Here is a 22,768-nt window from a genome sequence, read left to right as displayed (position 1 = left end):
TACAGGGGCTCGGGAAAAATGACCAAAATTTTCATTTAAAATAATTTAGTTACACAATAATAAAAGAACAAGGTAAATGATATGTGTCACAAATATTGGATATAAAGAAATAAAACTGACAGAACATATAATAAAAAGCAACTTTTTTTTTTTTGCTTTCAGAAGTCAGTAGAACAAAACAGGTTACAACTTATTAACATCTAAAATAAAATGCCTCATGCTATTAAATATAAATACTACTCCCAAATTACATTCTTTCTTAAACACTAACCTCTTGACATCTGGCTTGAAAGTTGAGAGGCTTCACATGTGTAATAATAATAATAATAATAATAATAATAACTTCATATGCTGCTATGTCACTTTACTACAAATGTCAATGTCAGGACCTTCATTTTATAGATAGACTTTTTAAATATTTTTATACTGCTGTACTTACAATTTAGGACAGTATCATACTTTTATTATTTCATTTTATGCTAATATTTATTAAATGTTTTAATGTTTATTGTTGCACCAGGGGTCTGAGAGTAACGGAATTTCAATCCTGTGTATGTCCTGTACATAGTGCAGTTTTGACAATAAAGTTGACTTTGACTTGACTTTGATGATGATAATAATAATAATAATAATAATAATAATAATAATAATAATAATAATAAATGTTAATTTTATTTTATTTTACCTTTGTTGACTCCTAATATGTAGGACCAAGTAAACATTTGCATTTCTAAATTCAGAAATTAAAAGGCAACATGGAAAAGATTGTTTTGTGGTAAGAATATCTAAAAAAGTTAAATCTGGCTCTCTGGACATTCAAAAAACAAAACAAAACAAAAAAATTGTAGAAGTGTTTCGTCTTTCATCCGAATGTTTCTACAATTTTATTTGTTTTGTTTTGTTTTTTGAATGTCCAGAGAACCAGATTTAACTTTTTTTAGATTTTTCTACCTGGATTATTGAGCATGCATCAGGATATGTGGTAAGAATAGTTTTCATTTCAGTTAATAACAAACCATTTGAAAATAATGAGTTATTTTTACTACCTCTGGGTCCCGTGAAGCCCTGAAGGCCTACGAAACCAGGTTCTCCTCCATCACCTTTCTGCAAGATCCCTGATGGAGAAGGAATGCCAGGTGGACCTGGAGATCCTCTGTCCCCTATGAAAGTAAAAACATGACCATGTTTGTGTAACTCTCCTTCAGTGTGCGTCTTTCAAAACTGCAGCTCTGAGCACTGATCATAATTCGAGGGGCTCACAACCTTCATTGTGTTCAGAATTTTACCTTTCGGTCCGAAGATTGTAGACCTCCCGGGTGATCCATTTCTACCAGGCACGCCAGGCTGTCCTTTCACTCCAGAAAATCCTGGAAGTCCTGCGCGACCAGGTAGACCAGGGAAGCCCATCAGTCCTGGCAAACCTCGTTGACCTGTGGGAATGACCAGCAGATCAGAACAATCAGTGGAATGAGATGACAGCGGATCCTGTTTCGCTTATGACCCCTTCACACTAAAATTGCTCCGTTGAAAAATAAAGTAATCAATCAAAGGAAGATGCTCCTAGGTTCAATTCTGTTACATACTGTACTTTAAAACGGGCATTTAGAAAGCTGGAAAGAAAGTGGCGCTCCACTAACATTGAAGAATTTTATTTAACTTGGAGAGATAGTCTGCTAACATAAGACATAAAAACCTGGATGACCCTTAATTTTCCGCTTTTAAACTCAGACAAGACAGAGGTATTAGTTTTTGGACCTGAGCATCTTAGGAATAAATTTTGCAGTCTTTCACTTTTGTTGGGTGGCATTTTTCATTCATTCATTCAACCTTTATTTAGACAGGTAAATCCCATTGAGCCCCGAGGACTCATTTACAAGAGAGACCTGATTTCAACAAAGAATAATGACAACAATGGACAACAGCGACAACAATAGACAGTTCTAAAAAGTCATACAAATTTTTTAAAATTAATTAATTTTTTTAACAAATAGGATGGCTAAAAAAAGAAAAGTAACAAAAAACAGCTAGATTCTAAGGCGAATGTAGATAATGCATTAATTTGGCCTCCAGTTCTAAAATTAAAAACCTTGGTGTTATTTTTAATCAGGATATGCCTTTTATCACCCACATTAAAAAAGTTACAAGGATCACCTTCTTCCACCTGTGTAATATCACTAAGATTAGAAACATTTTGACCAAAAATGATGCAGAAGAACTGGTTCATGCATTTATCACATCTAGACTGGACTATTGAAATTGTTTATTATCTGGGTGTCCAAAAACTTCTTTGAAATGTCTTCAGTTGATCCTAAATGCCAGCCAGCCAGCCAGCCAGACAGACAGCCAGCCAGCCAGCCAGACAGCCAGACAGCCAGCCAGCCAGACAGACAGACATACAGACAGAAACACTTTATTAATCCCAGGGGGAAATTTGAGGCATCCAGTAGCATGTTCTAATTATACAGAAAAAAGACACGTGAAATAATCAAAAAAGAAGCAGAATACACAAATTTGGAAAAATACAATATGCACATGCACAAGGTGGTAGAGAGTACTACATTCATGATTAACCTATATACATGTATACATACATACACATCTAAGCATACATACGCATATACTTTTTTTTTTTTCATTTAGCCTTTATTTATCCAGGTAGTCTCATTGAGCCACGAGAACTCATTTTCAAGAGAGACCTGTTTAGGGAGCAGATGGTGGGGGTTAAGGGCTTTGCTCAAGGGCCCAGAGTGGGGCGAATGAGGGTGGAGGCAGGTGTGGGTGTTCCACCTTTTCCACCCACATTTTGATGTTGATGGTACCGGGAGCTGAACCTGCGACTTTCTGATCACAGACCCATCTTCTAACCTCTGCGCCACCACTCCCCCCAATATACATGTATATACATGGACTGGACTGTACTTGTATAGCGCCTTTCTACGTTATTGACACGTAAAGCACTTTACACTACAATCTGTGCCCTCATTTACCCATTCATACAGCACTCTACTATATACAGTATAAAGAATAATCAGTGCTTTATCACATTCATACACCGATGGGACACACATCGGAGGCATATGCATATGTACATGTAACTATACATACACACACATACATCAGTGCCTGTGTACTGCATATTTACACGGCTCTACTTTTACTGTACGGGAAGGAGCTGAACAGTCTGATGGCTTGAGGGACAAAGGACTTCCTGAATCTGTCCATTGAGCAGGGCTGGGACAGCAGTCTACCACTGAAGGAGCTCCTCTGCTTCATGATGGTGCCGTGCAGAGGATGATCAGCATTGTCCATGGTGGATAGTAGCTTACTGAGGGCCCTTTTCTCTGCCACAAGAATGTGACAGAAGAGTTCAAAAAACGTTCAATTCATCATGTCCTGGATGACTGAGAATCTTCACCAGCATGTGACAGAAGAGTATTCCCAATTCCCCCCTTTCAAAAATAATAATATAGTCTGAAGGTCTTTGTTGAGATTTAGCGAGGACTTTAGTAGTGAATTAGGAACAAAGTGGACTCCTAATGAAAACTTGAACAATGATGGTGGTTTATGATTATGGTGACAATGTTTACCACACACACCAGCGTGGCTTAATCCTAAAGAATCTGAAAGAAGACTGGGTCTGGCCATGCTGGCCTTATGCCTATTGTTCAACCATGATAGTGACAAGGTCATAGAAACATCTAGGTCAGATGTGACACTTGGTAGCATGATACTGTGTACGAGCTGCATCTTGATGCAGTCCAAGAAAATTATTCCCATTCAGGCATACATAACTTAGTGAGGATGTAGGAAAGCATCCTGGGAATGAGCAAAACAGCAGGAAAAACCTATTTGGCAATTCCTATGAGTGTAGAAGCACCATGATTGTTTTCATCCTGAAAGAAGATTTCCTAATTTATTGTGATCATGCTACATTCTTGTAGGTCATAACCCTGAGTGAAGCGAACCATACCCTTTACTCCCGGTAATCCTGGGTTGCCCTCTCTAGTTCCTGGTCCTGGAAGACCAGGAGGTCCCACTAGTCCTGGTGTTCCAGTGAAGCCAGTAAGTCCTGGGGTTCCTTTCATTCCAGCAGGTCCTGGGAAACCTGGGTCCCCTCTTCCTCCTTTCACACCAGGGTATCCTGACCAAGATAGACCAGAGAGTTCAGATGAGGAAAGATTAGGTTTGTAAAAACTCACAAAGTGTTAAATCAAATTGTGATAAAGGTCTATTTTGTATTTATCTGGAAACAACAACAAAATAATAATACAATGTATTGTAATTTTCATTTTTTTAACTAATAGTTGAAACAATACATCATAAGAAACTAGCTCAAATACTTACCTTTTCTATAAATAATTAACTTACCTCCAGCAGAATTTTTATATTCATAAGTTTGACAAAATCAACTCAATGCTTATTTCTATTCTTAATAAATAAACACACTGATATGAAATGTGAGAAACTGAAGCCAACAATGTAAACACAGATGTTCACTTACATTGTTTTAATGCTGCAATTGCACTTGTCATTGGTAAGACACAAGCCACATGTGCTTAATTTAGATACAAACAGTATCCAAGGGTTTTAACTGTTAAAACATTTACCGGAACCAATCCATAAAAATCCAAATATACTGAGTTTGAGTGCAATTCCAGTCCGATTTAGTGAGGCTCCGCCACCTGAGGGTTGTCCTACAGAACAGCAGGCTAACAGCTACAGTTGACATTCTTAAAAACAGAACCCATTTCCAAACACATCTGTGCTGCAATGTTAATAAATGCCAGCTTTAAATAATCTATCACCAATTTAGGCACAATGATGTGATGAAAATCAAAAGTCCTTTTAAGAGTGTAGAAAAAGCCTTTGCACTCAGCGCAGCAGTCACAGAGTTAAATAGCGTTTTGTTTTGGTTAACAAACCTAATGCTGTTAATTCAATAAATACATCTGTTATGGATTAGATGTAAAATTGAAACATGGGGGTTAGATATTGCTGCAAAAATAACAAAAAAGCAGGCTTATTGTTTTATCGTTTGCTCTTATGAATGAAACATTCATCTTAAGTCAACACATGGGTGTGATGATCTTATTTTCTTCTGGTACTAAAAGTTCAATACACACTTAGTGACCAAAATGCAGTTAAGCACTCAAATGTAATTGTCTAGCTTGAATACTAGTGATGCTTTTGTAAAGGATTTGATTTTCAAGAAACTAAGGCTTCAAAGGGCACAAGTACTAGCATACTGGGTAGAAACTAATGTTATTAGGCAGTTGCTGGAACATCCAACAGTCAGTTAAAACTGTGAGTGAAATGCCTCATAAACACATGACATACACAGCATTACTAACACTTAGCAAAATTTGATAGGGGTCACACTGGAGGTCAGGTGGTCATACTGTGCAAGTTGTAAAGCATACAGATTTCACAGTAGACCGTGGTAGAACCAGTGGGTATGTGAGGGTACATACCCTTGTTGTGAAGGTTCTGGTCTCCCAATGCACACTACACTAAGGGGAGCATTGTTGTATTGTGCACCAAACATTATACATCAAGACGTAGGCATTGGACTCTTTACAAGTTGTCAAGTTATCACGCACCTTGTCTCACTGACTAAAAGTCATACAAGGCTTCTTGATTCCATGCATAGACTTCCACAATTGACAGAGTAGAAACAGCTGTGTTTGGAGCAGTGGCATAAACTGATGAGTGCCATCATGTTCAGCAATGAATCTTGGTTCTATGTTACCACAGGTGATCGTTGTGTGCTTGTATGGCAGCACTGATGGGACAGGACAATTCTAAAAAGTTGTTGGGAAGACACACCAGCATTACTTCTTCCATCATGGTGTTGGGAAACATAGCATATGGCTTCAGATTATGTCTGGTAACAATTCAGGGGATATCCTGCTTTCTCATGTCTTACCCCCTAGGTACATGGTACATTCATTTTGAAAAAATCCATACACAACCACATGGCATGAATGCCTACAAGGACTACCGTCATATCGAGAACATTCTCCCTTAACCTTGTCCCGAATAAAATGTGTAGTGCCAATTTGGTTGACCTAGTCTGATACGTAAGATATCGAGGACCAGATACAGCAGCTACTGGATGACAAAGGAGAGAATACAACTGTGTGACTCTTTTCTGCATTAAATCAGTTTGCCTCCTGGCTTGAACGGGTACCACAACCAACAGACATGGGACCAGCAGTGTGCCTGTCCTGCCAGTTCTGCTATCCATTGGATGTGATGTTGTATTCATTGCATTATGCTCACGACTTTCAACATGGGAGGTTTTATTTTCTTTCTACCACTATGCATGGGTGCTTAACTTTTCATCAGAAAGTGTAGTATTGTTTATATTATTAATTTGTACACAGATTTTGATAAAGTATTACAATTTTACAATTGTCTTTAGCAAAAAACTTGCTAAACAAAATCCAACTAAAAGCATGAAAATGGCATATCCTGTAAGCTGTAATGGTTCATTCAAGAGAGTAGAGACATCAAATTCATCCAACTTATTTTGGCACTAAATGACACAATATTGAAAATTCAATACCAAAGAAACATAAAATGTGCAAATAATACCTATAAAGTCTTAATTGTTAGTCATCCTTACTTCTATAGATGGACATTTGTTTGAAGTATGATGATAAAGCATATTCTGACAATATTAGGGTGGTATAGCAGTTAAAGATTAAATGCATGAGTTGCAGAAGCATGCAGGGATTGAAGAAAAAAATTCCAGCAGATAGGCAAAGATATGGACAATGGATGGAGATAGTGTCTCACCTGGGCAGCCTATATCGAATCACCAAAAACCAAGAAGGAAAAAGATGGAAGTATGAGAGGATGCATGGAGGTGATGGTGATGGAGTATGGAGGAAAGAAAGAAGAATTAAGGGAGGGAAAAAGTGGTACAAAGAGAAAACACAAAACAAAAGAAGACAATTTTTGGGTGATGACGAACTTGAATGCACAGGAACATAACATGCCATCTGATGGAGGGTGTGAAAGGATAATGACAGGTAATGACACGGACAAACAGACACTGGAAAACTAGAGGGATGAGAGGTTAAAAATATTAGCCAAAATCAAGTCAATATGATTTGTCTCAATCTGAAACCCCAAACTAATAATCAAGAATGCATAATTCATCAAGTTAGCAGAAAATTTTATCTCACCTGGAGGTCCAATCAATCCTTTGCTTCCGGAAGGTCCAGGCGGACCGGGAATGGCACCGATAGCCTCACCTGGAAGTCCAGGAAGACCAGGAATACCTGGTAAACCATCAACGCCACGCTCTCCCTTCAAACCAGGAGAACCGAAGGGTCCATTGAAACCTGACAGAGGAATAAAAAATATTTTTTTGTTTTTAACTGCTTCTTTTTATAGTATTTTTCCCACTACAGTTGACTAATTAGCAACAGTTTGTGTTTATGTGTTCATTTTAAGTTATGCTACTGTCTGTTCAACAAAGTTCAGTCAGGTCATCTGGATGCTTTCTTATTTGTTGAGACGTTTCATCCTTCATTCAAAGGACTTCATCAGTCCAAGGAGCCACAACAAACCGAGACCCACAAGCAGCAAACCCCACATAGTGGACCAACCAGTTTGTTGGTGATGACATGGTTTCTGGGGCCCACCCTCTCCTCCGTCAACTCTTCTGAGGCATCCATAGCTAAAGTGGTTCAAAACATCAAGGATGAAGTCCTTTGGATGAAGGATGAAATGTCTCAACAAAAAAAGAAACCATCCAGATGATCTGACTGAACTTTATTGGATTTTCTACTTGGATTATTGAGCATGAACTACTGCTACATGCTACTGTCTGTTCATCCAACTAGTTGTTCCCACCCCAGCAGTCACTTCCTACCAGCTTCAGAGCAGTCCTATACCAGGTGGTGTTTATGAAGGTGGAGATACTATCCACCACATCTGTAAACATCTGCTAACATTGGAATATGGAGGTCTGCTTCAGCCTAAGCAATGATAAGCTTTTTTTTGTGATTTTGGAGGTATTTAAGAACCACATTAAGTCTCTGGAAATGTGGACTCCCAAGATATTTGGAATTTGTAGGCCATTTCCACATTTGCTCCAGCAATGAACAGGAGAAAGAAGACATGGCTTCACTTCCTGAAACCCACCACCAGCTCCTTTGTCTTGTCCGCATGACTACAGAAGTTATTCTCCTCACACCAGACCGCCAGATCTTCCACTTCATATAGGACAACGACTCATCATTGTGAAATAGTCCCACTACTATGTCATCTGTAAACTTCATAATACATATTGTTGCTAGGGAGGTTTGACTGGGTAATCAAATGCAAGTAGTGTCAACAGCAGGGGGCTCATGACACACCCATGGGGGGGGGGGGGGGTCATTGTTTAGGGTGATAGGGAAGATGAGATGCCGTGGGTTTAGACACACTAGTGTCAAAAAGTCCAGTACCCATTAAAAAGAGATTGTGTTAGCCCATGAAGCCCATGAGAGTCAAATGGATGACTAATGGCTCAGTGTCTGATGTGTAGCTGTTCTTCCTGGTGTATGTCTACACTACCACTGTAAAGCACTGTTATCAGTGTTACTACAGCTACAACTGATTGAATGACAAAGTATTAAAGTACTACTAGTTGTACTGCTGCCTGCATACTTATTACTATTGCAAGTACTTCCACACCAAGAACACATGCCAGTCTATTTCTTAGACCCACCAGGAGCTCCAGGTGATCCTGGTGTCCCTGGCTGGCCCTTGTTTCCATCCATTCCAGGTCGGCCATCCAGTCCTGGAGTTCCCGGAGTGGCTCCAAGAACCTCTCCAGGTTGCCCTTTGGGTCCAGGAAGTCCTGGAAAACCATCCTTCCCCCTAGGTCCATCCAAACTCTGTCCTGGAACACCTGGAATTCCAGGGTCCCCTCTGGGTCCAGGAAAACCTGCAGGAAGAGTGCATGGATAATGTCTACATAAACTGCCAAAGGAGTGAAAACTTTGTCATAATGGAAAACAACATTCCTGCAACAATATCGTAGTAACATAAGAATTTATTATACCAGCGAGTAAGCTTAGGCTTGTGAGGAAATACACGTTTATTGCGCTTTTGTATACTTGTTAAGAAAATATTTATTATTGGTCTAAAGAACACCTGCAAACAAAAAAAGCTGCTTGAACATAAATAAGATAGGAAATATTATTTTAGCCCCATGCTTCTCTTGGTTTAGCCATGTATGGAGTACAAAGTCACAATCTTTTTAGTCCAGTAAACATAGGGATGGACAGAGATATTTGATTGGTCATTGAAATATATAAAATAGACAAGTTAATATGACTGTCATCTTTATAACTGTAGTTTTAATTCTACTGGCACCACATGCTGCTATAACACTACCATGCTACACTTGTCTGAGAGGACCTGTGTGTGTTTGTCTAATTCTTGTGTCTTCTGTCCTGCTCGCCTCAGTGTTTCTCCCTCTTGTAATCACCTGCCTCCACCACCTGTTGTTCTTCCACAGGTGTTTGTCATTGTTTGTTCGATAGTGTCTGTATACAAGTCTCTGTGTTCCTCATTGTCTGGATAGTATTACATATTAGAATCCTGATCCACACTCCTTACCAGTTGGTGGCGGTAATGCACCATTAAGTTGTTTGCCAACCGCCAATAAACACCACACGAAGAAGAAGAAGAATTGTCTGGGTATTGTCTTGTATGGCGTTATGGTCCTATCTTCGTCCATGTCATCCCTCAGGTTTTGTAAGTTTGCTGCATGTCACTTCTTTATTAAAATCAATTATATTCTAAATCCTGAGTAATCCTAGTCCTGCCTGCACATGGGTTCTACCAAACTCCAAAAACGTAACAATGTCAATCTAATCAAGTGCAATGTTTAAGTGCTTGTCCCATACAGTTTCTACTTAAACCACCTTGAACACATAATTACAGCATGCACTGGTCTACAGTAAATTACAGCTCATAGCATAACTCAAAGTCCAGACAGTGCAGAGCTTAGAACAAAGGTTACCTTGTGATCCAGGTTGGCCTCCAAAGCCAGATTCTCCCCTCTCTCCTTTGGTGCCGTCAAAACCTGGACGTCCAGGACTTCCTGGGAAACCTTTTTCACCTTTAGAGCCTGAGGGAAAATATAATAAAGCACTAAGTTTGAGCATTATTAGTCAGCCACACAGGATTTCCACACAATCCACACACACCTTTGGACTTTGCTTTACTCTAGTAAAGCAAATTTTGGATTTTACTTTTCCAAATGCTAGGGATCTTTCCAACAATTACCTACTTCATTACAATTTGTTTAGAAGAGAAGAAAGACCAACACATGATGCATCATTTTATAAAAATGTAACAATCATTAGAAAAAAAGATAATTAATTTATAAAATAATGTTCTGTCAAGTGGGCAGCACGGTGGCGCAACTGGTAGAGCTGCTGCCTCTCAGCGAGCAGGTCCTTGGTTCAAACCCCGGTCCAGGGGCCTTTCTGGGTGGAGTTTGCATGTTCTCTCCGTGCATGCGTGGGTTTTCTCCGGGTACTCCGGTTTCCTCCCACAGACCAAAAACATGCATGTTAGGCTGATTGGTAACTCTAAATTGTCCCTAGGTGTGAGTGAGAGAGTGAATGGTTGTTTGTCTCGTTTGTCTCTGTGTGGCCCTGTGATGGACTTGCGACCCGTCCAGGGTGTACCCCGCCCCTCGCACAGTGATTGCTGGACATGGGCACCAGCGACCCCCGTGACCCAAAATGGAATAAGCGGGTAAAGAAAATGGATGGATGGATGGATGGATGGTTCTGTCAAGTAGTTTTAAATATATAATGCCTTTTTATAGAGTACAGAGAAAAAGAGCACGTCTTCAACCTGGTTAGACTAACAGCTCGCCAAAAGAGGAAAATGGCAAGAAATTAAACGGTGTCATACAAAACAGAGATTTAATCTCAGCTCATGTAATATTATTTCACACCAATGTGTTCATTTTCAGACTTAGCTTTTAACCCTGTAAAAAACGGATTTAAAAAGGGCCCTCGTCTGGCTAGCCATTAGTAGCCTAGCCAGGAAGATGATTTTTGCCTTTTTCTCAAAACTTTATTTTCCATGACAGGTGTGATGGCTGAAAAGCAACTAATGAATAATCTGACAGAACATCAAAAGTGAACAAATTATTCCTTTAAAGTCTCGAAACATGTTTCAGTGCAGAATTAACCTTGAACAGAAACATCTCATGCAAACTGACGTGCCTTAAAAGCACATTAATCAAAAAGGGTATATGAACGCAAATAACAACAGATAATAAATCACTGCAAAACATCTGTTACCTGGTTGTCCAGGAGAACCAGGAAGTCCATACTCTCCAATTTCACCAGGTATGGTACATGGCAGCCTGTCACCTAGTAGTGGCCAGATACAGGTTAGAACTTTCTCTTGGTACATTTTAACGTACACTTACAGCAAACACTTATAAACAAAGCAGCACAAATACTTACTTTGGTTTGTACATAACAGAAAGAAATAGTTCAAAATGCCATACCTGTACATCTGTTATTATCCTTGCAGTAACCAACACATTGTTTTATTTGTAGAGTAAAAGATAAGCAATGTTTCTAAAATGTAATGGAGATTACAAGCACATAATGAACACTGATGATTTTGTTACTTTCTCAGATGTACAGTATATATTCTCTGAATGTTTTTGCAGTTTTGATTCAGTTGCTTCCATTCACATTAACAGACTTTAGGCTGGTTAATCTGAGTTTTATGGTTTGCACTGGAGGTTAAATGTTAACTGCAAGCTGACTGTATTAAAATGCAGATGAAAAGTAGAAGCTGATGGGAAGACGTAACGGGATTTTATCCCTTGAGATCAGCGATGTTTCCATTGCCGCCCTTTCCCAACCGTCATTGGTTAATAGCATTTAGCAGAGGCACATGCACCAAGTTTGAGCAGCTTCCATTGTTGCAGAAAGAAGAGGGAAAGATGCAACGATTTCAGGATTTAAAGCTGCACCCGCCTGTCAATCATCGACACACTCGGCCAGAACTGAGCAGAAATTCTAGGCTGCTAGATTGGACACATTTCTTGTAAAAAAGGCTTCATGTTGAGCTTAAGGAAAATCTTTAGATTTTTTTTAAAGCAGTGGGTATTGACCTTTTATAAATCACTATTGTTGCACCTGCAGTAGATATTATTTGGATTATTGTCAGTTTGAAATATCAGCCAGAAGTTCTCTTTAAGAAGTTGAGCTAACAGATAGTCTAGTTCCATAGCAGACTTCAGACATCAACACCAATCAGACAAACACTGTTATTGTGTGTTCCAGTTTTTTTCTTACAGCTCTTCAACTCCAGATGGCGCCAACAAGCTCACACCTGCGAACCATTATCCTATTGAGATGTAGGAGTATAAATGGCAGATGATGACTTCCCTCTGACGCTGGTGCATTATCTGCCTACCGGAAGTTGTGTTCCTGGCCACATTTATATTCCTTGAGTTTTGTAAAAGCTAAAACCTTGTTCCTGCATGTTTCAACTTCAACTCCTGTGCTTCTCCTGCGCCCTGAATCTCCCTATTTTCATCGTGAACAACAACATTTTATACTGTTTGCACTCCGTGTATTTGATCATTTGAACAGATTAAAAAAGTATATTACAGCGCTACAACTGCTGGAGAAAGGTTGAAGACTCAAAATTGCAAGGGGAATGTGAGTTGCAGTCACGTTGTGCATGATCAATTTTTTCATGGCTATTTTTGTGTGCATGGCTTGTAAAACTGTATTCTTGGTCGTGCACATTATTTTGTTGCATATCTTCGCCTAGATCGTTTCCACCTCAGCCCGTTTTGCACTAACTTTGGCTGCTGTCCCCTGATTTAATCAACCGGACTACACGTTTGAAATAAAAGTAGACAAACCTGGACCAACTTTTAATCATTATTGCTTATAATTATGTACTTATTATCACTATTACTGACGTCTTGGAGTTGTACGGTAGTCTCAGATGTTGTCGGTCAAAAGGAGAGCTCCTGTGCAGATGTCAAAATATAACTCTAGTTTTATCAAATTTAGAGAAACGAGACGGATTAAGATCCGTAAAAAATTGAAGCAACAAGCCTGCGTGGCTTATGAGAGGAAATTAAAAGCTACCATGAACGTTTCAGTGGAGAGAGTTCAGAGACTCCCTTGCAAATGCAGTTTGCCAACTAGTTGCCAGTAGTGTGAGAGATACCAACTACAGCTTAGGCTAGACGTGAATACGAGTTAGTCTTCCTGAATCCACCATTTTTTGAACCAACGCTGCACACTCTGACCCTGGATTACTACTCTGACCATTGGTTGAGAAAGTTAGTTACCCACCCGTTCCCTCTCCGGTGCCATTAACCCCTCCACAGCTGTTTTCACCTGGACACATGCACAAAGATGGTAAAAGAAATGGAGGGATGGGAGATGGAGAGAAGCAGGGATAGAAAGGTTTTTGTAGAGACAGGTGAACAAGATGGCAGAACACAAAGACATCAAGATCACATTGCATGCACCAATGAAGCAAAGCAATCAGTTCCAGTAAATTAATTCAAAGCTCATTCAGTTAAAGCAGAAGCATAACGATGTTCAGTGTCACAAAGCTTAAAGCAGGCCATCATGATTAGGAACGGAGAGAAAAGGAGATTTGGGGCCAAGACAGAGATGTAAAATCTCTGTGTAGGCCATTTATTTCTCTGTTTTCTCTCAAATCTTGAAAGTGACAACCTTAAAGATAAAAGCAAAATCAGTCATTCAGCATTCTAGTACAAAAAGCGTACATTCATACTGAAAATGAAGCCCAGCGGCTGCTGAGGACTTGTCTTTTAGTCTCAGAGAAGATCTGAAAATCCACAAAGCACTGCTCATTCAAAGGTTCAGATTCTGTTTAAAATATACGGTATGTCCTATGACTTTCCTATTTAAGCAGAGATGTTGTGCAATCTGATGGGGTTCAACATTTACAGGTTGGGGATGACTCTCAACTACAACCCCAACAGATTTTAGAATACAGTCTGTTAAATCCAAAAAAATCAAAAAGACGCTCCTGCACATTGTCCAAACTTGCAAAGATTTACAGTTGCGATGTTTCAGTCACTAGATCTTCATCAGGCAAACAGCTTGATCACGCATTATTCACTGGCTTATTATAGTTTATGGAAGCAGTTTTTTACTCAAAAAGAACAAAAGACCAAAGAATGGACTGTGTGTGGAAAGCAACAAGCAATAAAACAAGCAAAAAGTACTGGAACTCCTTAAATGTACTGCTTTCTGACTCATAGTTTGAACTACTTTGATCTTCTATCTGCTTTGAGTCTAAAGAAGCACAGCAGTAGTTGCTCGTATTGAAACTGTCTTCATTGTACATCAGTCTTTTGACTGCAGAAGCAGTTTTTATAGATTGTTGCGATAGAGTACAAGCACATGAATGGAGACCAGTGAGCAAAGCATCGCCAGTTTGCAGCTGATACAAGAAGCTATTTGGTAAAGGAAACCCAACTGAAACGTTGTTCGTCCTCCAGAAGTGACCTTTGGTATGTAATGAATGTTAAACTACTGTGGAAACTAACATACAAGATGGACAGCGATGGAATGGATTTATGGTTGGAAGTTTGTTCTGTAGGAAAAATACGGCATGAAATTCCGATGATCACAGTTTCTCTCTCACCCTGAACGCACCCAACATACAACATTCCTCCTCTTCAACATTTACCCTTCGGTCCAGGTAGACCTGGTTCCCCTGGGATTCCATGGATACCAGGATCTCCGGGTTCTCCACGAAGTCCAGGTGCACCAGCGAAGCCAACGCCGGGCTCACCAGGGCCTCCGGGTCGACCTTTGACTCCTGGGAATCCTGGGAAACCCTTCTCACCAATCGAGCCAACACCGCCATCACCCTGGAGGGTTGGGGAAAAAGTAGATAAGTAAAATGCAAGGAGAAAAATGAAAGAAAAGAAGTAGACGCCACGAAAAACTGAGAATATTGTTTTAAATTTCCTTTTAGTATACCTTTAAGAACTTGTAAAAACCTTTATTGGATTAGAACAAATACTGCCAGTCTAAGTTCTCACCGGGAGCCCTTGGACTCCAGGAAAGCCAGGTCGACCATCTCTGCCCTGTTTTCCTGTTTCCCCTGTGGGTCCTCTGGGTCCAGGGGCCCCTTGCTCTCCTTTCACCCCAAAACCTGCACTGGGATAGTACGGTTCCCCCTTCTCTCCCTTCAGACCGAAGAAGCCTCTCTCACCAGGACGACCCTGCAGAGAACATGTAAAACATCTGAGACCTGGATTCAAAGAGTTTGAGCTGTTTTTATTTTATTTACTAAACTAAAGCAGGGCAATATGTACATTTCAACAACAGACTGTATATTTTACTTACACGAGGGCCCGGAGCACCATTAAAACCAGGAGAACCAGGATAACCAAGCTCACCCGTCCGTCCGGTGAGGCCTGGGCTGCCATTGGCTCCTGGAGGTCCAGGTGGTCCAGGCAATGCCACAGAGCTTCCTCCTCCTACACAATCACAATCTCCAGAGTCACCTGCAAGATGGAGGGGTTCAGAAACAGAATGACAGGGTGAAGGAGAAATAATGAAAAAGAGTGGAACACAAGAAAAAGGGAAGACGAGTTCAATAAAAATGAGGTTTGTGATGATGAAAGAGCAGGAAAGAAAAAGAAAAGATAAGAGTAAATGTATTAGAGACCACTAACAGTGGAAACATTAAGGTGCAGGGTGAACCTGACTACACGTCATGATCTGGGTTTCTTACCATAGTTTTTGTACTACTTTACTTGTACATTTGAATATATATGTCAAAAAAGAAGAAACAATGTTTCTTAAAAGCAACAGATATCAAAGACATTGCTTTTATTGTGTGAATGTTTATGAAGCATTCACACTATTGTGATCCATTTTTCTTCTGTACATTTTTCAGCATATTTTTCATTCAACAATTTTTGAGCTATTTCAACAAATCATAAATCAAAACGTTCAGCTCTTTCAGGACAATCCTGCTATGACTTGTGGTATTGGTGCAACTTTCGCTTTTTGAAATATTTATCATTTTCTGCCATTTTTTCCTCATAGAAAATGAACTGAGCTCATTTTACATCCTTCAAATATTTAGATCCGTTTACAACCTTTTATTGCTGCATTCACATTTTGTTCTGCTTCAACTTCTTCAGCTTCCTCGTGCAAATTTCCATATTATTCAGCTACTCTCAGCTATTTGTTCAGCTGTTTTGTGCTCCTTTTAGATTCATTCTGCCAACTACAACATTTTTGTGCTTCTTCTAACTTTTTCTGTTAATTTCAGCTTGTTATGCTTCTTTCAGCTTCTTTCTGCAACTTTCAGCTTTTTCTACTATTTCAGCTACTATAGCCATTTTATGCTAATTTAAGTTAATTCCACATTTTTGGCAATCATTTCAACTTTTTCAGCCTAATTCAGCAAAAATGTGCGCTCCCTCTTCTTTCTTGTAATTTCAGCTTCTTTTTGATTTTTAGTTACTTCCCAGCAGTTTTTGCTAATTTCAGCTTTTATCAGATAAGTTGCACTTTTTGTGTTCATTTTTGCTTTTTTCAGCCTAATTGGACAAACGTTTTCTTTCTACTTTCTTATAATTTAAGCTTGTTCTACCTTTTCAGCTACTGTTTTAGCACATTTTAGCTGTTTTTAGATAAATGCCTTTTTTGTGCTAATATCTAATATTTTCTGCTTAATTAACATATTTCTGCTAATTTCAGCTTGTTATGCTCCTTTCTGCTTATTTCTGCTAGTTTCAGTCATTTTAGCTATTATTTAGCTGTTTTATGCTAATTTTAGCTTTTACAGCTAATTTCACATTTTTAAGCTAAATCCAGCTCCTTTCACTTTCTTCTGGTAATTTAAGCTTCTTTCTGCCTTTTCAGCTACTTTTCAGCCCTTTTGTTGGTGCTAATTTTAGCTTCTTCTTTTTTTTTTTTAGCTAATTTCCTAATTTTTGTGCTCATTTCTGCTCATTTAAACCTAATTCAGCAAATATGTGTTCATTCTGCTTTCTTCTGCTAACTTAGGGTTGTTCTTCCATTTCAGCTACATCTTAGCATGTTTTTAGCTAATTTCAGTTAATTTTCAGCAAGTTCTTCAGCAATAAGCATTCGCTAATTATCATTAAATAAAGTCATTACTATGTCAATAATTGGCATATTAAGAAAACTGCAGATACCATTTTATGTCAGTAAGTGGCAGAGTTGTGCTTTCTTTAAGGATTAAAACTAAAACTTCTGAACATATATGGACAAAAAAAGAACCCCTTGGAATTAATTGTAGCCTGCCATGAATAAGTTAAAAAGATTCCGCAAAAATGTCTTTACATCAGTTTGAGATGCAAATAAAAGCTAATGTTTGTGATAAATCAAATCTCCTGTACCTTTATAGCCTTTGTGCCCTATGAAACCTGGCTCTCCTCGGGGACCAGGCAGTCCAGGTTGTCCAGAAGGACCTTGAAGTTCATTAGAAAAATCTGCAAAAATACAAACATGCAAAAAACACATTGGATGTTAAAAAGTATAACTTTAAAATAAAGTGTCACACAATGTTTAAACTTCAGCTGACTTACAATGACTGATATAAGACATCAGACACCATAAATGGATATAAATACACTTTTGATTTATAGATCTTTTGTTTTGTTTCAAAATCTTTAGTCAAGTCTTTGTATCATATACTGTGGACTGCAAAAAATATTCCACTCCCCTACAAACCGCAGTGCTTGAACTTCTGTCCCAGTCTCAAACCCTTTTCAACAAGTTAACCTTAAACATTTTACAATTACTCTAAACTCTAGTTTCACCGTCTCTAACAACACTCCCCACAGCAGGCTGTTGTTGTGACGTGCACAAAATTGCAGTGATTTGTGCAACTTTGCCACCACCATGCTTCACGATGAGACATAGTGAGCTTATGCCAAATGATTCTACTTCAGTCTCATCTGACCACGACACGTTCTTATGTTCATTTTGGAAGTCTTCAATATGCCTTTTGGAATATTGCTTTATTTTTTAGTTAAATTAGTCTTTTCCTAGCCATTATGCTGCTTATAGGGATCCTATGGACATACGCTGCCATCGCTGCAGAAGAGCTCCATCAAGGTTGGCCTCTTGATAGCTTCTCTGGTTAAAGCCCTTCCTGCCCAGTCTGTTTTGGTGGACAACCATTTTTTGGTAAGTTTGCTGTGATGCCATAGTCTTTTCATTTTCTAACGACGAGTTTAATGTATGATGTTCAGAGTTTTGGACATTTTGTAATGGTCTGCACTTCTCCCCAACTTTGTCTCTGACCTGTATGGAGAGTTCCTTGGTCTTCATGCTGCCCCTTACTACTTGGAGGTGTTTCAATAGGGTTGATTCAGAACAGCTGCATATACAGGGATCTTTTGGCATTGAATCACTCACAGCCAGATTTTATTTAACTAAATATGTGACTTCTGAAAGTATCGGTTGGGGTTTCACAGCAAAAGGGATGAATGAATATGCAGACACCGCAACCAAGTTTAGTTTTATCCACTATTTAACTTAAATAATTTGAACCATTTGGTTTAGGTTAATTGTTGCTTATATTTAAATTGATAATTCATGTAAACTCTAGACTGTAAGACAACAATATAGAAAGAATTACAAGAGGGTATCTGTAAACATATATCATATAAATTAGCACCATGCAAGTGCAGCTGAGTTTCGAAGTGTCAAATCTTTTAGTTTGCATAATTTTTTTTGTCAGTTTTGACATAAGATTTGAGTACATTCTGTGCTGCTGTCACACAATGAAAGACTTCTCTTAGAAAGAAATGACATTTGTTAATTTATAAGCTCATATATATATGAATAATATGAAACAGAAATGTATTTGGCAAGAAGGAATTGACTGATTTTACATCGACTGTAATAGCTGAGAGTAAGCAACATGCAAAGCGTTTCATGATTTGACACTTACTTGAACGGAGGAAACAAATACACATTTATTAAGTCTGTTCCAAACTTTCAAATGAACATGTATCAAAACAGGTTATGATTTGTTTTCCTTTAATAATGATCCACTTTCAGTTTTATATGTTCGTTAATCCCAACCCCAGTTACTAAAGCAGCTCCCGAGCCCTGAACGTTCATGTAAAATCAGTGACAGCAGGGGACACCTTGTGGGCAAAGATAAGAAAAGCAACTTGGAGTAGACACTCCTATCCAAGTCTGAAGCTTGTAGAAGCTCGCAGTCTCCATTTAATACAATTCCCTGCAAAAAGTACAGCGCAAAAACAATAAAACATATGAATAAATCAGCGTTTAGGCATTGAAGTATTGCAAGATGAAAAAGGTATGGGATTTTGCATTAAGAGGCTGAATGCTGCCATGGCGCTTGCAGGATTATGGCTGCATGGAAGATACCTGTAGAACTAACCTGAGGGCCCGACAGGATAGATGATGCAGGGATGACCGCCTTTTGAGGACAGCAGATTCAGACATGATTGACGATTCAGACTGATGTTTACCAACAATGTCTTACCAACAATCTGATTTCCTATTCCACAAAACTACTTCAAACTCGTACTGCAAGTGATTGCAGACCCATTGCAGTTGAGGTATAGAATGATGGTGAATCTCCAGATAAAAGGTAATTAATGCATTATTTAGTTTTAGTAACATGATAAAAATAATAATAAATGAAAATAAAAACATCTACAACACAAGATATTAAATATATTAATGACCTGACTATGACATGTCAAGATGCATAAATCCTCAGAACCTGAAAAAGAAAGGACGAGAGAGTTTTAGCACTCAGTTTAGTGTTGGCATACCAGAAGAGCCGGGAGGTCCAGGAAGTCCAGGAGGCCCAGTGGATCCAGGGGGGCCAGGGAATCCTTCAGGGCCATAGCTCTGTATGCCCGGGCTACCCTTCTCACCTTTTTGGCCTCTGCCACCTGGAAAACCAGGGGATCCTGGAGAACCTGTGTGCACAAAACACATTTTATTTATCTGGAGTGAGATCATGTAAATTCTTAACCAGCGCTTCATTGATGGCCACCGTAGCAGAGGGATTTGAGTAGAAAATGTTTGCAGTTTTTGAGATAAGTGTTTGTCTGGACCAGAAATTAATAGGGAATGCAAGTAAACTTTCATGTTTTTAATGCAAGATATTCAAGTGGGTAGGCGCTACACTGTGTAGAAGAACTGAGATAGTTTTTTTTTGTTTGTTTTTTTTTGTCCAAGGCAACACAAGGTGACATATTCTGGCGAGTGGAGGGAGCAATTTTATCCACCACCAGATGCAATGGCAGAGTCAGAGGGTGACTAATGGCGGTCTTAGCCACTATGGATTAATCTTCGGCCAGCCAATTCACTGCTGCTCCTCCGCATTGAAAGGAATCAGTTGAGGTGGTCCATTGATTAGGATGCCTCCTGGACGCCTACCTCTAGAGGTTTTCAGGGCACGTCTCACTGGTAGGACGCACCAGGCTAGACTCAGAAGTTGGTGGAGGGATTGTATATCTTCTGTGGCCTGGGAAAACCTCAGGGTCATCCAGGATGAGCTGGAAAGTGTCATTGGGGAGAGATATGTCTGGGTTTCTCTCCTGGACCTGTTGCCTCCGTGACCGACTACTTATAAGTGGTAGAAGATGTATGGTGGATGAACCCAATTTTTGACTGGGACCTTTCTTGCACCTAGATGCAGCCACACAGCAAAATGGAACCTTGCTTATTTTCCAAGTTATCCAGCTCACAAGTTGGACAGACAGACAGCTGGACAGATGGAAGGTATTTTCAATTCCTCTATTCCTTCTGCAACAAGGGACAGCAATAGTCCCTATCACAAAATCTACAATCATGTTGTACGTTTATTACCTATAACAAAACGACCCGGTGGGCCTAGACGTCCAGGTTCTCCTGGAAATCCTCTGTCACCAGGGTTACCCGGCAGACCACTATAACCCGCATCCCCTGGATGTCCTGCAACCAGTGATAGAAAACATGATCTTCTAGTTCATAGTTCAGTTATATTAAGTCAAGAATAAAGTCAATGTTACCTTGGACAGAAGTGCCAATGCCACTGACATAAGCTGGAGGTCCTGGGGGTCCAAAGTCACCTTGCTCTCCCTGTGGGAAGTTCACAAAGTAATAAAGCAAAAGTAAAGAAAACAGTTTTGTTCACATTGACTAGCTACGATTTAGGCTAATCTAACTGATGAACAAAACTTCTGAAAAGGGCTACAATAAATCACAGACACAATGTTGTATTTATAATGACAAGTTAATAAAATCAGAATAACTATTTATTGTCCTTTTGTTGCCAACAGTGTATTTTCATGAGTTAACTAAGAAACTCTCTGCCAATGTAAGCTAAATACCAAACTAACATGGATGGACCAAGCTAATACTAATTTAGCTAAGCAAAATTGTTGACGTGTTATGTGCCTGGGCACATTGGCCTTATTGCTTTGTCCTTCTGGACAGATTTTGGGTTAGCTAATCAGCCTTTAATTGTTTTGGGCTGTGGCCTTTTCCGCCGCCCATAAATAGGCTAGTTTCAGGGAGCTCGCCCTCTCAGGCTCACTCTGTGAACTTGCTCATGCTCCCACATTTTTGGCCTCTCAGAAGCCCTCTCTCCCTTTTGGGCCTCTTTTGTTTGGACCTTTTTTTTTTTGTCAACCCTGGTTTTACTTGTTTTTCCTTTGTCCTGGAGCTGTGGCCTGCTGTCGGTGGCCTCAGCCACCACAAGTAATTTTTGTTAACTTTTTGTATATTTTTTGTAACTTTGGCCTGGTGGGACCGATTGTCCTGTTTTCACCCTTTTCTTTTGTAATAGGTGTTTTTGTAGGTTTTTTCTAGTTTTAGTCTGGTACCGGTATAGTATTGAGTGAACATTAGAGCCTGTACATATAGCATAATAGTTATAAAAGTATTGCATTTGATTTAACTAGCTTTTTAGAAATTGGTTAAAAATATTTTGAAAACGTTGTCATCTACTGGTCAATCAAGGTTATTGCAACGGAAACTCAACCTTGGCTACACAACAAAAGGACACTTAGCCAAACTGTACATGCTAGCAACTGTTGACAAATCTCAAACTGCCTTGGTGAATTAGTCCTGTCCTGAAAAATGAAGCGCTTAAAAACTGCACTGACCAAACACAACTACAACCAGCGCATCATAATCTACTGCAGTGCAGTACTCTGAAGGTTGTACTAGATGGCACAAAATAACTTGTTATTGAACCTTTATAATGCTGTCATTTTCAAATAAGTTGTTTATTTGAGCAGAAATATTTGGATATTTATGCCATTAGAATTCCAGAAAGTGAAAGCTAGCTGCTGCTAATATAATCAGTCATAGTAACCTAGCAAACTATAAACATATGCCAATAGGCATTTATTGCAAAATAAGCAACATCAAAGTAAAAAAAAAAAAAAAGACGTGTATCCCTATGAAATTGTTGAGACTGTAGTTGTTTTAATACAGCAGTAATACTTTGATCTTGACTAGGCATTAACTCCTCAGTCCAGTCAAAATAAAACTTTATTTCTTCAAACTGAGGTTATTTAAACTGCTATCTACAACAGGTTATTAATGGTTCAATCCATTAGCGTCAAAAGCATATGTATTATTGGGGAGGGGGGGAGGGGGGGGGCACACTGGTCGCGGGGTCCGGGGGTCCTCCCTCATAAAATTTTGAATAAGGAGGATGCCATTTCCTGCATTCTGGTGTGCCTGGC

At 39.2% G+C, this 22,768-nt stretch overlaps 1 protein-coding gene across 1 annotated transcript in view; it reads right to left on the bottom strand.

Annotated features, from left to right (window-relative positions):
• The window catches only part of col4a6 (collagen, type IV, alpha 6), a gene marked incomplete in the record, with an annotated part of 89,722 nt that overhangs the window by 12,919 nt on the left and 54,035 nt on the right, over window positions 1–22,768 (bottom strand). Inside the window, 17 exon segments of the mRNA XM_037688398.1 lie at window positions 1,047–1,160; window positions 1,287–1,430; window positions 3,159–3,341; window positions 3,971–4,141; window positions 6,802–6,810; window positions 7,194–7,352; window positions 8,726–8,944; window positions 10,028–10,135; window positions 11,328–11,399; window positions 13,362–13,406; window positions 14,737–14,920; window positions 15,095–15,277; window positions 15,402–15,562; window positions 17,435–17,527; window positions 19,856–20,005; window positions 20,901–21,005; window positions 21,083–21,152. Coding sequence (XP_037544326.1) covers window positions 1,047–1,160; window positions 1,287–1,430; window positions 3,159–3,341; window positions 3,971–4,141; window positions 6,802–6,810; window positions 7,194–7,352; window positions 8,726–8,944; window positions 10,028–10,135; window positions 11,328–11,399; window positions 13,362–13,406; window positions 14,737–14,920; window positions 15,095–15,277; window positions 15,402–15,562; window positions 17,435–17,527; window positions 19,856–20,005; window positions 20,901–21,005; window positions 21,083–21,152 — 2,170 coding nt within the window.

The sequence above is a fragment of the Nematolebias whitei genome, chromosome 1 (genome assembly GCF_014905685.2).
Source record: "Nematolebias whitei isolate Nwh7 chromosome 1, NemWhi1, whole genome shotgun sequence".
In the NCBI taxonomy this organism is placed as follows: domain Eukaryota; kingdom Metazoa; phylum Chordata; class Actinopteri; order Cyprinodontiformes; family Rivulidae; genus Nematolebias; species Nematolebias whitei.
The sequence above is the reverse complement of the archived record's forward strand: the minus strand, read 5'-3'. Positions and strand labels throughout refer to the sequence as shown.